Source organism: Lontra canadensis, unplaced genomic scaffold (genome assembly GCF_010015895.1).
Source record: "Lontra canadensis isolate GAN:19392208 unplaced genomic scaffold, GSC_riverotter_1.0 scaffold6, whole genome shotgun sequence".
In the NCBI taxonomy this organism is placed as follows: Eukaryota; Metazoa; Chordata; class Mammalia; order Carnivora; family Mustelidae; genus Lontra; species Lontra canadensis.
Window position 1 is genome coordinate 20,378,698 of NW_022631000.1, and position 15,327 is coordinate 20,394,024.

The following is a 15,327-nucleotide window of genomic DNA, read 5'->3' on the forward strand; positions in this document are numbered from 1 at the left end:
CTGAATTGAGGTCTGTATAACTATCACCTGATGCGTGGGTGATGCTTCCAAGATCTCTTGGCATAAAGCACATGCTGGTGACAGACCCCAAACTGAATAGGCTATCTGTAGTTGAATTCTCAGGGGGTACAAGGTATTTCTGTTTCTGTAGCTAGACTACAGTCAGAAAATCAGCTGCCTGGCACAAGCCTGTCTTCTCAAAACAACTTTCTTCATTCTTGGTCTGTACTGTGGTTTTGCAGTCTCCTATCTAGATCTGGAAGCTCCCAGGAAAGCACTTTTGTTTGTGCATAGATGGCAAGTTATTGTTGTCAAGGAGGCCATATGTGCAAGAGAAGTCCTATTTGGCCATTTTGTTAATGTTTTATGCTACATAATGTAATTTGTATCAACTAAGATTTTTTGACTCTATATTTACAAAAATAAGGATAACTAAAAAACAAAACATTAGATATTAAGTAAGTTAGTTTTTACTTTACTCATTAATATTAGTACTAATTAAAATGTTAGAATCCTTGACTTTTAATATACTAGACTTGGGAGACCTGGCGTTGATTGTTATTGCCAACATGAAAGTGGTGCAGCTGTCCTACAGCTCCAATTCTTGATCAATGAGGTAAGGATTTTCTTGACTCTTTATCACAGAGACGTACATATACACACTACATTAGTTGATGTGACCTTTTTTATATTATGTTATATAAAATATATTATTTTTATTTAAATATGTTATATTTTATATAGTCTAAATATTTAAAGGTATATTTGTGTGCAATATTATTCATGGTCACATTTCTTATAAAAGACTACGTCAATGTTTGTCTATTAAATTTTAAAGGAGAAAGTTTGCATACACCAGAAGATCCTGTTCTTATTATGCAGCATAATTTATAGATTAATTATTTACATTTTTTTTTTTAAATTACTAAAATTCGGATTGCTCCATTGACTATTAAACTTTTCTTCGGGATCCTAATTTGAATTTTATAATCAGCATTAACTTCATGTTTTACCCTTATCTTTCATGAAATAACCTTTTCAGTTATTTACCTATGGGTTCTGCTATCTGTATATATATTCAGATTTACTTATTGGTACATATACGCATATTTATTTATTTATTCATCCATAGCTATTACGATGATTGTTTCCCTACTCTATTCCTATTCTATAGACCTGTGGTGATAAGGAACTTCCTAACGACAGAGTATGTATTTATAAAGCTTGGAAAAGTTACAGATATTCCATTAGTTAGAGGCTTCTTAAGGCCTTCTGTGCTCATTGTTATTATTCACATTTTAAGTGGATCATTGTGTCTTTTAGAGCTGTTTTCAGTTAAGTGAGCTGTCAATGCAAAAATGCCTTAAAAATTTGTGCCATACCAAATTCAGGCACTTAGCAGACTGAACTCAATGCCTTGAGGAAAAAAAAAAAAAATGAAGTACTGCTGATTGTTTTCTTATGGTATGAATAATCTTTTACTCAATATCTCCACATATTTTCATATATGTTTTTCTCTAAGAATTTTATAATCATAAACATGGGTAAAATGGTTCATAGACTTTTGTGTCAGAGACTCTTAAGGAATGAAAAATTTGTGATGTTGGCAGATGTCCACCTTTTACTTCTCTCAGTTCAAACTCTTTCTCAGAAGTCAGTGAAATTCTCCTTATTGACAAACGTAGCATATTTTACCTTGTAGGTATACTTGCTATGAGATACCACAATAAGAGAGGGAAATAAAACACATAGTATGTGTGTGACAAGACAAGAAAATTAAAGTTAGTTTTCCCAAAGAAAATACAATAATCCCTAATAGTCCTAATGATGCTTACAATAATTATTTCTTTCTGGTGGTGAATGCATATTTCTTGAGTTAGTCATCCAGACCAGTCCAGAAATTCTCTTGCTTCTACTCAGCATTCTTAACCTTCCTGATTAAAGTACATACAGTTGTTTTTCCCTATATTTGTAGGTTATAGAGATACAAATAACTCATCAAATAGCAAAAAATTTAGTAAATTAGCTTGTTTTTGCTTAACAAAAGGAAGTTTGTTTTTGCTTAACAAAACTTAAGGAAGTCACTCACTTATTTTGTCTTCTTTTTTGTTTCAGGGTGCTTTGGTTAGTGCAAGTTCAGATGATACCCTTCATTTGTGGAATCTCAGACAAAAAAAGCCAGCTATTCTTCATTCTCTTAAATTTAACCGAGAACGGTAAGAATGTTTGAGTTAAACAATTTCTTGATGTATGAGAAAAGTATTTCCTGAGAAGTTTCAGGTTAACTTTTGGAAGACTAGTTGTTTTTTGTTTTTTTTCAGAACCTTAAAATCTAGAAAAAATTTGATGTTATGCTTGTTTTTATAGTAAAATTCATAGAAAATTCATAATTAATTAGATTAAGCATCTAAAGGGGAACTCCTAACATTTCTGTTCTCGCTATAAACTGGCACTGCAGCAATGATGCATTTATTTTTCTCTAGGCCATGGTGCTGAAAACTCAGACTTAAAATTTGAAAGTCAAGTAAATACTAAATTTTTTTTATACCTTTTGATCATGGCAGTTATGTCCTACACTAAACTCTTTTGCTTAAATATTTTAACATGAAAAAACCTGAGACAAAAGTTTTAGATTCCAAAAATGTTGGTAGTAAGTGTTGAGCAATATTACATATAGAAGCTTGATGTTTTCCAAGATGGTAATTTGACCAGAATTTAGATTCCCCCAATTTAGAATGAAATATTAATAATCTGAAAGAGAAAATTAAATGAATAGATATAGGAAAAATTACTAGATTTTATTTGTAACAATCTACCAAACTTTAATGTTTCTAATGTTGGTGTCAGTTAAACCTCAAACATAATTTACATCTACTCAATTGATAATCTGCCTGGAGATAAGTAAAATTTTTATTTCATTATCTGTCTCTGTAATTTAACTGAAAAATAACCTGATATTTGTTTATTATTTGGAAAACAATCTAACTCTTTGCAGTGAAGGAGAAGGGTCATCACAGGAAAATTTGATGTTAATGAAAGAAAAAGAAACCTTTGAGAAGTAAATTTACACAGATTAGCAAATACTATTCAAACTGAGGTAGGTGAATAATGCAGGCAGGCTGTCACTGCTAAGAACTCAAGATAGTGCTTATTTTATTTTGTTGAATGATAATAGTTTAATAAGGAATTGTTACTACATGAACAGAGTTGGAAGAAGTAAGTCTGTTTCTATAAGTATGTGAGAAAAAAGGATGGCAGTTATGCAAACATTCTTTTATTTACCCAAAGTTTTTCTTTTTCTACTCTTATGCATACTGTACTATTTAAGTCATTAACCTTCAATATTCTGAGTAATATTCATGAGTGTTATGTCTATGGTATTTTAGGATTTAGCATCAATGGGAATTTTCATTATATCCAGTGTATTTTGAGAGGAGGGAATTTATATTTTAGATGTCTGCTAAAACCAGATAGAATTTCTTTATTTAGATTAGATCTAATTTTGGTTATTTTATCTTAAATTTTAAAGTAATTAATACAGCAGAAATTTCAGGGTATTAAAAAATTTAAAAATCAGTCAAGAGTTATTATACTGTTCCTGTTTTTTAGCTCTAAAAATATTTATTACTCAGATACTGACATATTGATTTTATCACTTTCTCTGCTTGTATGATTTTTGTTTGTTTAAATGATTTAAGTAGATCTGGCCCTACACTTCTGTGTGGATGGACAAAATAGGTTTTTTAACCTCACCGTTGGACTGTTGAAGGAAATGTTCTGGCCCTTTTTATGGCCCTTTTTGGGGTGGGGGGAAAGAAACAATTGATGGTGATGATTTTCAGTTATAATTTTATTATCTCAATTGATGTGGATTTACCTGTTAGCAACATAAAAGACCAAGCTGACAGTTTTTGGACGTATCATAGAATCATAGAATTTTGATTCTATGGCATTGCTTATTTTCATGCTTGCAAAAATAGGGTATCTATCATTTTGAAGATAAATTTATTATCTTGAATTTGAAAATATCATTAATGGAAATAATCAGTAACTATCACAGTTCCTGTAGGGAGAGATATATTTTTAAATGTATGGTGAATAGAGGTTTTGATCTATAAAGGAGAATTTAACCAACCCTCTTTTGGAACTCTGAGCCTTCTTAAATTAACCAGTTGACTATGTAAATTTCTATATATCCTTATGTTTCTGTCATATATATATTTAATTTATATACTTTATGCTATACATTTTAGGTTTTTATTTATTTTTTATAGGGCACCTTTAGCTTTTGGTCTTATAATCTTTGAAGGCAGTAATGAGAAATAGGTTTAGATATTTCAGCTGCTTCTGTGGAATGATCCTTGGATTCCTTTCAAATCTGATTTTAAAGCTAAATATGGAAGAAAGATTGTTTTGATTTCTGTGCTGCATGATCTGAAAATGAATAAAATAAGACATTCATATTTTAGACATGTTAATAGTCCTTGATAACACTGATCATAAATTATATAATGGGAAAAGCATAGCATTGTTTTATATGGTTTTCAAGTAAAATTCAATAGGTAGACTATGACATGAAGATATTAACTTATTTGTACTTATTGTATCAGAGTTTATTTTTTTATTTCTGTGGTATTCTGTTAGTTGATATCATCGGAGTGTTTCTAAGGACTATCACCTACGCTGAAGGGAAGGAATATTTTAAGAACCCTATAATTTATGAAATTATCTAGCAAGCTTGATCTACTGGAGTTGGCTTTTGGGGAAGTTTATAACCCCAATTTAAAATATACTATTGCTTTATAAAGGAAACTTGCATCATGTTTATTTTAAAATTTTCTTTAAGAATTAACATATTTACCTGGTTTGACATTCAAAAGATGTAAGTTGTATATACAGTGAAGGATTTATCTTCTACTCCTGTTACTTGGACCCTTAGACCCCATCAATGGAGGTGAATAGTGTTACTTATTAATTTATTATATCTTTTGAGAGATTAATTATATATGCATAAAGGCAATTATATGTAACATAATTTTTTCCTTACATGTGTGAGTGTGTGTGTGTGTATGTAAGCAAATATGAATATATATATTTCTGTTACACAAATTGTAACATGTTATACAGTTTTGTATCTTGTTTCATTCTCTTTGGAATTTATTCTAAAGATCATTCCTTATCAGTGTATAAAAAACTTCCTTGTTTTTTTTCTTTTGGTTGTGTGTGTAAATGTTACCAAATCAAGAAACTGTGCAGGGATGCCTGGCTGGCTTAGTTGATGGAGCATGCAACTCTTGATCTCAAGGTTATGGGTTCAAGCCCCATGTTGAGTGTAGAAATAGCTTAAAAATAAAATCTTAAAATAAAAACACATTTTAAAAAAGCAGTGTAAATGTTAAATTTATACCGTGAGATAATTTACCCTGTAACAAATGCAGAAATCAAGAAACAGAAAATTACTAGACCCACAACCACCCCCTCATTTTATCTTTCAGTCACTACCTAATACACACTCTCCTGATTTTAAACACTATAAATTAGTTTTATCTGTTGTTTGGAAAATTATACAAATGATATCATACATACATTCTTGTTTGTGTTTGGCTTCTTTTGCTAATGTTATATTTAAAAATTTCATCCATGTTTTATGTAGCTATAGTTTATTACTTTCATTGTTATGTAGTATTCAACTTAGTGAATATTCCTCAGTTCGATTAACCATTCTACTTTAATTCTCTTGCTTAAACTTAACTTTTGTATTTCCACTTAAATTTTAGAAATACATGGTGTGATGCATAAACAATGTATCTTGGAACACTGAAAAAATAAAGTTAAAAAAATAACTTCTTATATTTCACAAACACATTTGCTGAGGTTTTGATTAGAAATACTAATTTGAAAAGGTATATGGACTCATGTTCATTGCAACATTTATAACAGTCAAAGTATGGAAGCAACCTCAGTGTCCATCAATAGATGAATAGGTAAAGATGTGGTATGTGTATAGATGTATGTGTGCGTGTGTGATATAGATAGGATAGAATATTACTGATTGATTAAAAAAAGAATGAGATCTTACCATTTGTGATAGCATGGATGGACCTAGAGGGTAACATGCTAAATGAAATAAATCAGACAGAAAAAAATACCATATGATATAATTTACATGTGATATCTAAACAAAACAAAACAAACAGACTTATAAATAGAACAAACTGGTGGTTGCCTGGGAAGGGGGTGGTGAGCAAAATAGGTAAATGGGATTAAGAGGGTCAAACCTCCAGTTATACAGTAAATAAGAAAAAAAAATACTTTGAATCTGTAGACTACTTTGAAGAGCACTGACATATCCCATGATGATGCAGGATGGCAATATTGATTCATTGTCATTCACGGTGACAATATTGAATCATTCAGTCAATGAACCATGGTATATGTTATATCCTCCACTTTCTTAAGTCTTCTTTGAGTTCTCTAAATAACATTAATGAATTTTTCTGAGGTCTTCCACATTTTGTTAGGTTTAGTCATAAGCTTTTTTTAAAATTTCAGTATAGTTAACATATAATGTAATATTTGCTTCAGGTGTACAATTAGTGATTCAACAATTCCATACATCACCCGGTGCTCATCACAAGTGACTCCTTGATACCCATCTCCTATTTTAACCCAACCCCACTCCCACCTCCCCTCTGGTTACCAACAGGTTAAGAGTCTTTTTCTTAGTTTGTCTTTCTCTCTCTCTCTCTCTATTTTTCCCTTTTTCTCATTTGTTTTGTGTCTTGTTTTTTGTTTCACTCATGGATGAGTGAAATCATATGGTATTTGTCTTCATGACTGACTTATTTAGCTTAGCATAATACTCTCTAGCTCTGTCCATGTTGTTGTAAATAGCAAGATTTCAATCCTTTTTAAGACTAATATTTGACAGTATGTATACACATACATACACACACCCCAAATCTTCTTTATCCATTCATTAGTTGATAGACATGGGCTGTTTCCTTAATTTAGCTACTGTAGATAATGTTCCTAAAAGCATGGCAGAGAATGTATCCTTTTGAGTTAGTATATTTGTCTCCTTTAGGTAAATAGCCAGTTGTGTAATTACTGGGTCATAGGATAGTTCTATTTTTAATTAAAAAAATTTTTTTAACATATAATGTATTATTTGCTTCAGGGGTACAGGTCTGTGAATCATCAGTCTTACACGGTATTTTTAACATTTTGAGGAACCTTCATACCATTTTCCACAATGGCTGTACCAATCTGCATTCCCACCAATAGTGCACAAGGGTTCCCTTTCTCCACGTCTTCATCAACACCTGTTGTTTCCTGTGTTGTTGATTTTAGCCATTCTGACAGGTTGCGAGGTGATATCTCATTATAATTTTGATTTGTATTTCCCTGATGATGAATGATATTGAGTATCTTTTCATGCATCTGTTAGTCGTCTTCTTCTTTGGAGAAATGTCTATTCATAACTTATGCCCATTTTGGGGTATTGAGTTGTATCAGGTTTTATATATTTTAGAAACTGACCTTTTATTAGATTTATCATTTGCAAATATCTTTTCCTATTCTGTAGGTTGCCATTTAGTTTTGTTGATTGTTTCCTTTGCTCTGCAGATGCATTTTGTTTTGATTACATTCCAATAATTTATTTTTTGCTTTCATTACCCTTGCTTCAGGAGAAAGATCTAGAAAAATGTTGCTACAGCTGATGTCAAAGAAATGTCTGTCTTTTCTCTTTTCTAGGATTTTCGTGATTTCAGGCCTTAGATTTAGGTTTTTAATCAGTTTTGAGTTTATTTTTGTGTATGTTGTGAGAAAGTAGAGCAGTTTCATTCTTTTGCATATAGCTGTCCAGTTCTTCCAACATTTGTTGAAGAGACTGTCTTTTCCCTATTTTATATACTTTGCTCCTTTTTCAAAGATTATTTGACCATATAATTGTGGGTTTATTTCTGTGTTTTGTCCTCTGTTCTATTGATTTTTGTGCCAGTGCCATACTGTTTTAATTAATACAGCTTTGTAATATAATTCAAAGACTGGAATTGTGATGCATCGAGTACTGTTTCTCTTTCGAGATTGCTTTGGCTATGTAGTTTTTTTTTTTGTGGCTCCATACAAATGTTAGTATTATTTGTTCTAGTTCTGTGAAAAATGCTGTTTGTGTTTTAAATCAGGGATTGAATTAAATGTGTAGATTGCTTTGGGTCATACAGGTCTTTTTTTTTTTTTTACTTTCAAATATAATTTTTTTTTTTTTTAAAACAGGTCTTTTAACAGTATTTGTTCTCCTACTCCATGAGTATGGAATATCTTTCCATTTGTTTGTGTTATCTTCAATTTGTTTCAACAGTGTTTTATAATTTTCAGAGTACAGGTCTTTTACCTATACTTTTACTCAAGTTTATTCCTGGTATTTTATTATTTTGTGTGCAATCATAAATGAGATGATTTCTTAATTTCTCTTTCTGCTGCTTCATTACTAGTATATAGAAATGTAACAGATTTCTGTGTATTGATTTTATATCCTATGACTTTACTGAATTCATTTATCAATTCTAGCTATCTTTTGGTGGAGTCTAAGTTTTTCTATTATGTAGTATCAGGTCATCTGCAAATAGGGAAAGTTTTACTTCTTTCTTTCCAATTTTGAATGCCTTTTATTTCTGTTTGCTGTCTGATTGCTGCAACTGGGACTTCCAGTACTATGTTGAATAGAAGTGGTGAGAGTAGATATCCTTGTCTTGTTCCTAACCTTAGGGGGAAGGTCTCAGTTTTCCCCTATTGAGTATGATATTGACTATGGCTTTTTCATACTGGCTGTGACTATTATGATGAGGTATGTTCCTTCCTAACATACTTTGTTGAGGATTTTTAATCATAAAGAAATGTTGTACTTAGTCAAATGCTTTTCCTTCATCTATTGAAATGAGGATATGGTTTTTTATCCTTTCTCTTATTAATGTGACGTATCAGGTTGATTGATTTGTGAATATTTAATCACCCTTGCAAGCCAAGAATAAATCCCACTTGATTGTAGTACATCATTCTTTTTTTTGTGTGTGTGTGTTATGTTAGTCATCATACAGTATATCATTAGTTTTTGATGTAGTGTTCCGTGATTCACTGTTTGTATATAACACCCAGGACTCCATGCAATACGTGCCCCCCTTAATACCCATCACCCAGCTAACCCATCCCCCACACTGCTCCCCTCTAAAACCTCAGTTTGATTCCCAGAGTCAGGAGTCTTTCATGGTTCATCTCCCTCTCTGATTCCCCCACCTTCATTTTTCCCTTCCTTCTCCTAATGTCCTCCATGCTATTCCTTATGTTCCACAAATAAGTGAAACCATATGATAATTGACTTTCTTTGCTTGACTTGTTGCACTTAGCGTAACTCCTCCAGTTCCATCCATGTTGGTGCAAAAGTTGGGTATTCGTCCTTTCTGATGGCTGACTAATATTCCATTGTATATATGGACCACATATTCTTTACCCATTCATCTGTTGAAGGGCATCTGGGCTCCTTCCATGGTTTGGCTATTGTGGACATTGCTACTAGGGTAAGGGTGCATGTGGCCCTTCTTTTTACGACATCTGTATCTCTGGTATAAATACCTAGTAGTGTAATTGATGGTAGCTCTATTTTTAATTTTTTGAGGAACCTCCACACTGTTTTCCAAAGTACATTGCCACCAACAATGTAAGAGGGTTCTTTCCTTTTCTCCACTATCTCTCCAACATTTGTTGTTTCTTGCCTTGTTTCAATTTTTGCCATTTCTAACAGGTGTAAGGTGGTATCTAAATGTGGTTTCAATTTGAGTTTCCCTGATGGCTAATGATGAACATTATTCATGTGTCTGGTAGCTATTTATATGTCTTCTTTGGAGAAGTGTCCATTCATCTATTGAAGGGCATCTTGGTTTTTTCCACAGTTTGGTGACTGTGGCCATTGTTTCTATGAACATTGGAGGGGGAAACAAACCATGAAAGTCTATAGACTCTGAGAAACAAAATGAGGGTTTTGGAGGGGAGAGAGGTGGGGGTTGGGTGAGCCTAGTGGTGGGTATTAAGGAGGGCACGTATTGCATGCATCACTGGGTGTGGTGCATAAACAATGAATTTTGGAACATTGAAAAAAAAGAAAATTAAAAAAAGAAATAAAAAGATAAATACCTCTAAAAATTTGTATTATGTTTGTCACTTGAGAGGCCAGAGATTTTCTTTGTTTCTCTTACAGGACTCTTTGAACCTTTAAACCATTTAATTACCTAATCAATTTTATGTGTATAAAACTTTCTTTATAAATGCTTTATTTTTCAAGAATTTATTTATAAATATTTTACCTACAGTTTTGGGTGATATGTTACTATTAATTTGTGAAGTGTATGCAGAAGACTAAATGGTTGATTTTAGTTAATGTCTGTTCATTAAGTTTTAATGTAGTCCTGGAAATATCCATCTTCAAAAAAAAAATTAAAATAGGTATTTGAGGCTAAGTAAACCACCTAAAATGCTACAAACACTAGATGTACCCTGGAATTTAACAACTAATATTATTTTACAGCTTTGGAATTCTTAGTTGTTTACCTCTTATTCTACTACATATCACTTGTTCTATAAAAGGAATAAAATGTATGCTTGCTCCATAATCCTTTTGATAACATTATATTCTAATAATTTCTCTAAAGGGAAATAAATATGTAAAAAATTGGAAAAAGAAAAGAATGATATAGTGTCCTTCTGTATCACTAACTACAGCCTTTAGCATAAAATCAAAATTTGTCTGATATGAGAATTGCTTTCTTTTGAAAAAGAAAGGTCCCGTTGGCATGAAAGATGATTCTCCAGCCCTTCACTTTCAGTCTGGATGTATCTTGCCATTCAAAATGAGTCTCTTGTAGACAGCATAAAGATGGGTCCTATCTTTTTATGCAATCTGAAACCCTGTGCCATTTTATGGGAACATTTAGGCCTTTCATGTTGAGAGTGATTATTGAAAGATATGATTTTATTGTCATCATGTTGCCTGTGAGGTCCTTGTTTCTATAGATTGTCTCTGTAAATTTCTGTTCTATATTACTCTTGGGGTCTTTCTCCTTTTATATAACCCCCCGTTAATATCTCTTGCAGGGTCGACTTGGTGTTCACATATTCTTACAGTTTCTGCTGTTCTTGTAAGTCATTTGTCTCTCCATCCATTCTGAATGACAGCCTTGCTGGATAAAATATCCTTGGCTGTGTGTTCTTCTCATTTAGTACCCAATGTCTTGCCATTTGTTTCTGACTTGACAGGTCTCTGTGAACTGGGCTAAAGTTATTCTGAAATTCCTCCCTCTGTATGTAAGATGTGTCCATCATTATAATATACAGAGTAGTTACTGTCCTAAAAATACACTATACTTTGCCTATTCATCTCTGCACCCAATCTACCCCTACCAACGACTGTTTTGTTACTGTCTTCATAGTTTTGCCTTTTCCAGATGTCATGTTGTTAGAATCACAGAGTATGTAGACTTTGCTGATTGGCTTCTTTCACATGTTTTCTTTTCTTCCACTTATTTTTATGACTTGAATCTCATTTCATTATCTGAATATATAGCGGAGCTTATTTATCTGTTCACCTCCTGACCAACATCTTGATTGCCTCTATGTTTTGGCAATTATGAATAAAGCTGCTATAAACATCCATGTGTAGATGTGGACGTATGTTTTTAACTCTTTGGGGTAAATACTAAAGAGTGTAATTACTGGATACTCTCACAAGAATGTGTTTAGTTTTTTTAGAAACTGCCAAATTACCCTATCTTCCAAAGTAGCTGTACCATTATACATTCCCACCAGCAATGAAAGAGAGTTCCTTTTTAGGAACTGTGAATTATGAAAATATTTCAAATTTCTTAAGGTGTATAATGATGGTGTATGCTAAAGGGACACAGGAACCACTGAAAGATCTAATGACAACCAAAATTGGGATGGTTAGAGCAATAAAGTAGTAAACTAGAATTAGATTATAACCAAAGGTATGAAATAAAATTTTATGAGTTCATATTGTAACAAATAAATGATAGAATGAATCAATGAAAAAATATGTAAATAAATAAATGGGAAAAAAGAGATAAATCTCCTTTTCAAGTAAATCCCAAATAATTTCTAAAGTTCCTGTGCCCTTAAGGAGGTTGAGCATAAGTCCCTACTCTATGTGCAGGCTATGCATAATGACTCCCCAAAGAGAACAATATGGAAGAGTAGAAGAAAGAGTAACTTTATAGTGGGATAACTTGACAAACACTACCTCAGCTAAGTGATCCAAGTCAGTATCAACAGTGTTAAATCATATAGATAGTATATACCCTTGAAATGATGAAATGGCACTTTACCTCTGTGATCATCCTCCCCCAAACACATACCCTTAGTCTAACTGTGAGAAAAACATCCAGTTCCAATAGAAGAGCATCCTACAAAATATTTGACCAGGCAGCTTCCAAAATTGTGAGTCATTAAGAACAACAAATCTGAGCTACTATTAAATACAAGAGGTTCCTAGGAAGATATGACAACTAAATGTAATGTGATATCCTGGATTAGATCCTGGAGTAGAAGAAGAAAGGTAAAAGAGGAAATGTGAAAAAATTATGGAATTTAATAATAAAGAATCAATATTGGTTAATTAATTATAACAAATGTAAGATGTTAGTAAAAGGGGAAATTAGATGATGGGATATATGGAAACCATTTGTACTGTCTTTCTTTTACTCTGTAAGTCTAAAACTGTTTTTAAAAACTAGTCTATTAAAAAAATAACCCAAAGAATGGGCAAAAGACACAGACATTTCAATGAAGAGTTTATATACAGATGGCTAGTAAGCACATGAAAAGATGTCCAGCAAAATGAGCCAGGAGGGAATTGTAAATTAAAACCACAATGACAGAAACACAATAGTGAGTACTGAAATAGACCCTTATAAATATAGTCAACTGATCTTTGACAAAGGAGCAACAGCTTCTCAAACTCCCATCAAACTCCATCAAGCTCCATCAAACTCATCTTACATACTTAAGGCCCTAGTCCTAGAATCAGTCTTTTCTCCACTTTCATTTTATTATATTAGATACCAAAATATGGATACTAGGTGTGCTCATTACTACTGGTACATGGTTGCTTCTAGACCAACTCACCTAACATAGCAAAAAAACATGTTTCTATACTAATCCATGTCTAAACAAACATGCACAAATACTTATATATATTATCTATTTGTATCTATATTAAGGTAAATGTGAGTTTATCTTACATCTTCACATCAAGATGTGAATTCATCTTGATGTCTCCAACTATAATTCATTACTGTAAGGGTCATTCCCCCCCTTATCTATAAATTTCCATCCAAACACTGAGAAACTTGACTTGTACTATCTACTATCCATTTATCTAGTTGTTCAATTCCAGTGTCCATGTGTATCAGTATCAGAATTACTAATCCATGTCCCTGTTGGAAGCAACTTTAGCAACTATAGTGTTTATGTGAAGTTCTTTTTGTCTTTAGTCTTATAGACTGTACTCATTTCCATAATTATTTAGATCAGCACCTTTCCCTCAGCTGTCTTTATTAAGGCGGTTTCATACATTTGAAACAGAATTAAATTATTTTGTTATAGTCTACATTCCCTCTTGGAATCCTCTCAATTCTAAGAAGTGATTTTAAAAATTAGCATGCACTGAGGTTCATTTTTTGTGCTGTAAACTTGATTTTTTTACAAATGCATAATATTATGTATTCACCAGTACAGTTTCACGAAGAAGAGTATCACCACCATAAAAATCTTGGTTTTCATTTATTCAACCCTGTTCCCTTTTCCCTGAGCATCTTGCAACCACTGATTGTATTACTACCTCTATAGTTTGCCTTTTCCAGAATGTTGTATGATTGTACTTTTATATATGTAGTCCTTTCAGGCAGTCTTCTTTCAGTAAGCAATATGCATAAGTTTCCTCCATGCCTTTTTAGCCACTTGATAACCCATTTTTTAAAGTGCTGAATAATATTCCATTGTATGTTTGTACCAATTTGTTTATCCATTCACCTATTACAGGACATCTTAGTTGCTTCCAGTTTTTAGTAATTATGAATAGAACTGATATAAAAATTTGCATGCAGATTTCTTTGGTTTTAATTCAGTTGGAAGGTCTGAGCACAATTGTTAGATCAAATGGGACTGTTTTCAGCTATGTAAGAATCTGCCAAATTGTCTTCCAAAGTGGCTGTACCATTTTGCATTTCCACCAGAAATGAATGAGAGTTCCTGTTCTTCCATATCCTCGCAAGCATTTGTTTTATTTATGTTTTGGATTTTTAGCCATTCTAATGGTGTGTAGAGTCATCTTAATGTAGTATTTGTAATTCTCTTAATGACAGATGTGTTGAGCATCTTTTTATCTTCTTATTTCCCATCTTACATCTTCTTTGGTGAGGCATCTGTTTTGCACATTTTAAGCTTTATTTGGTGGTGTTCTTACTGTTGAGTTTTAAGTGTTCTTTATATACTTCAGATATAAGACCCTAATTGGAAGGGCACCCAGGTGTCTGTCAATTGAGCGTCCGACTCTCAGTTTGGGCTTGGGTAGTGATCTTGGGCTTGGGCAGTTGTGGGATTGAAGTCTGCATTGTGCTCTGTGCTCAGCATGGAGCCTGCTTATCCCTCTCCCTCTGCTCCTTCCCCGCCAACACACTGTCTCTCACTCCCTCCTCTCTCTCTCTCTTTCTAAAATAAATACATACATACATACATACATACATAAATAACTTTTTAAAAGAAGACCCTAATCATATATGTACGTTGTATGTATTTTGCTAAGTCCATGGCTTGTTTTTTAATTCTCCTAACAGTGTCTTTTACAGAGCAGGAGTTTATAATTTTAATGAAGTCCAACTTAGCACTTTTTATTTCATGGATTGTGCTTTGGTGTTGTATCTTGAAATTAATTGCCAAATTTGGGTTTTATATTTTCCTCTGTTTGCCTCTGGAAGTTTTGTCATTTTGCATTTTACATTAAAGTTATGATCCATTTTTTGTGAAAGATGTAAAGTCTGTATCTAGATTCATTTTATTTACATATGGATGTCAAATTGTTTAAGTACCATTTGTTGAAAAAATTATAATTTCTTCAATAAATTGCTTTTGCTCTTTGTTGATTGTATTTGTGTGTGTCAAGTTTTGGACTACCTACTCTATTGCATTGATCTGTGTTTCTATTCTTTTGCTGGTATACTGCTGTCTAGATTGTAAACACTTTGAAATAAATCTGGCAAT

The 15,327-nt window shown here is 32.5% G+C and overlaps 1 protein-coding gene across 8 annotated transcripts in view; it reads left to right on the plus strand.

The window, feature by feature from the left end:
* The window catches only part of STXBP5L (syntaxin binding protein 5 like), a 411,609-nt gene that overhangs the window by 108,597 nt on the left and 287,685 nt on the right, over nt 1–15,327 (plus strand). For all 8 annotated transcript variants that reach the window (XM_032852349.1, XM_032852345.1, XM_032852351.1 and 5 more), the window contains exons 4-5: nt 535–616; nt 2,116–2,216. In XM_032852349.1, the coding sequence (XP_032708240.1) occupies nt 535–616; nt 2,116–2,216 (183 nt within the window). The remainder of the gene's footprint in view (nt 1–534; nt 617–2,115; nt 2,217–15,327) is intronic.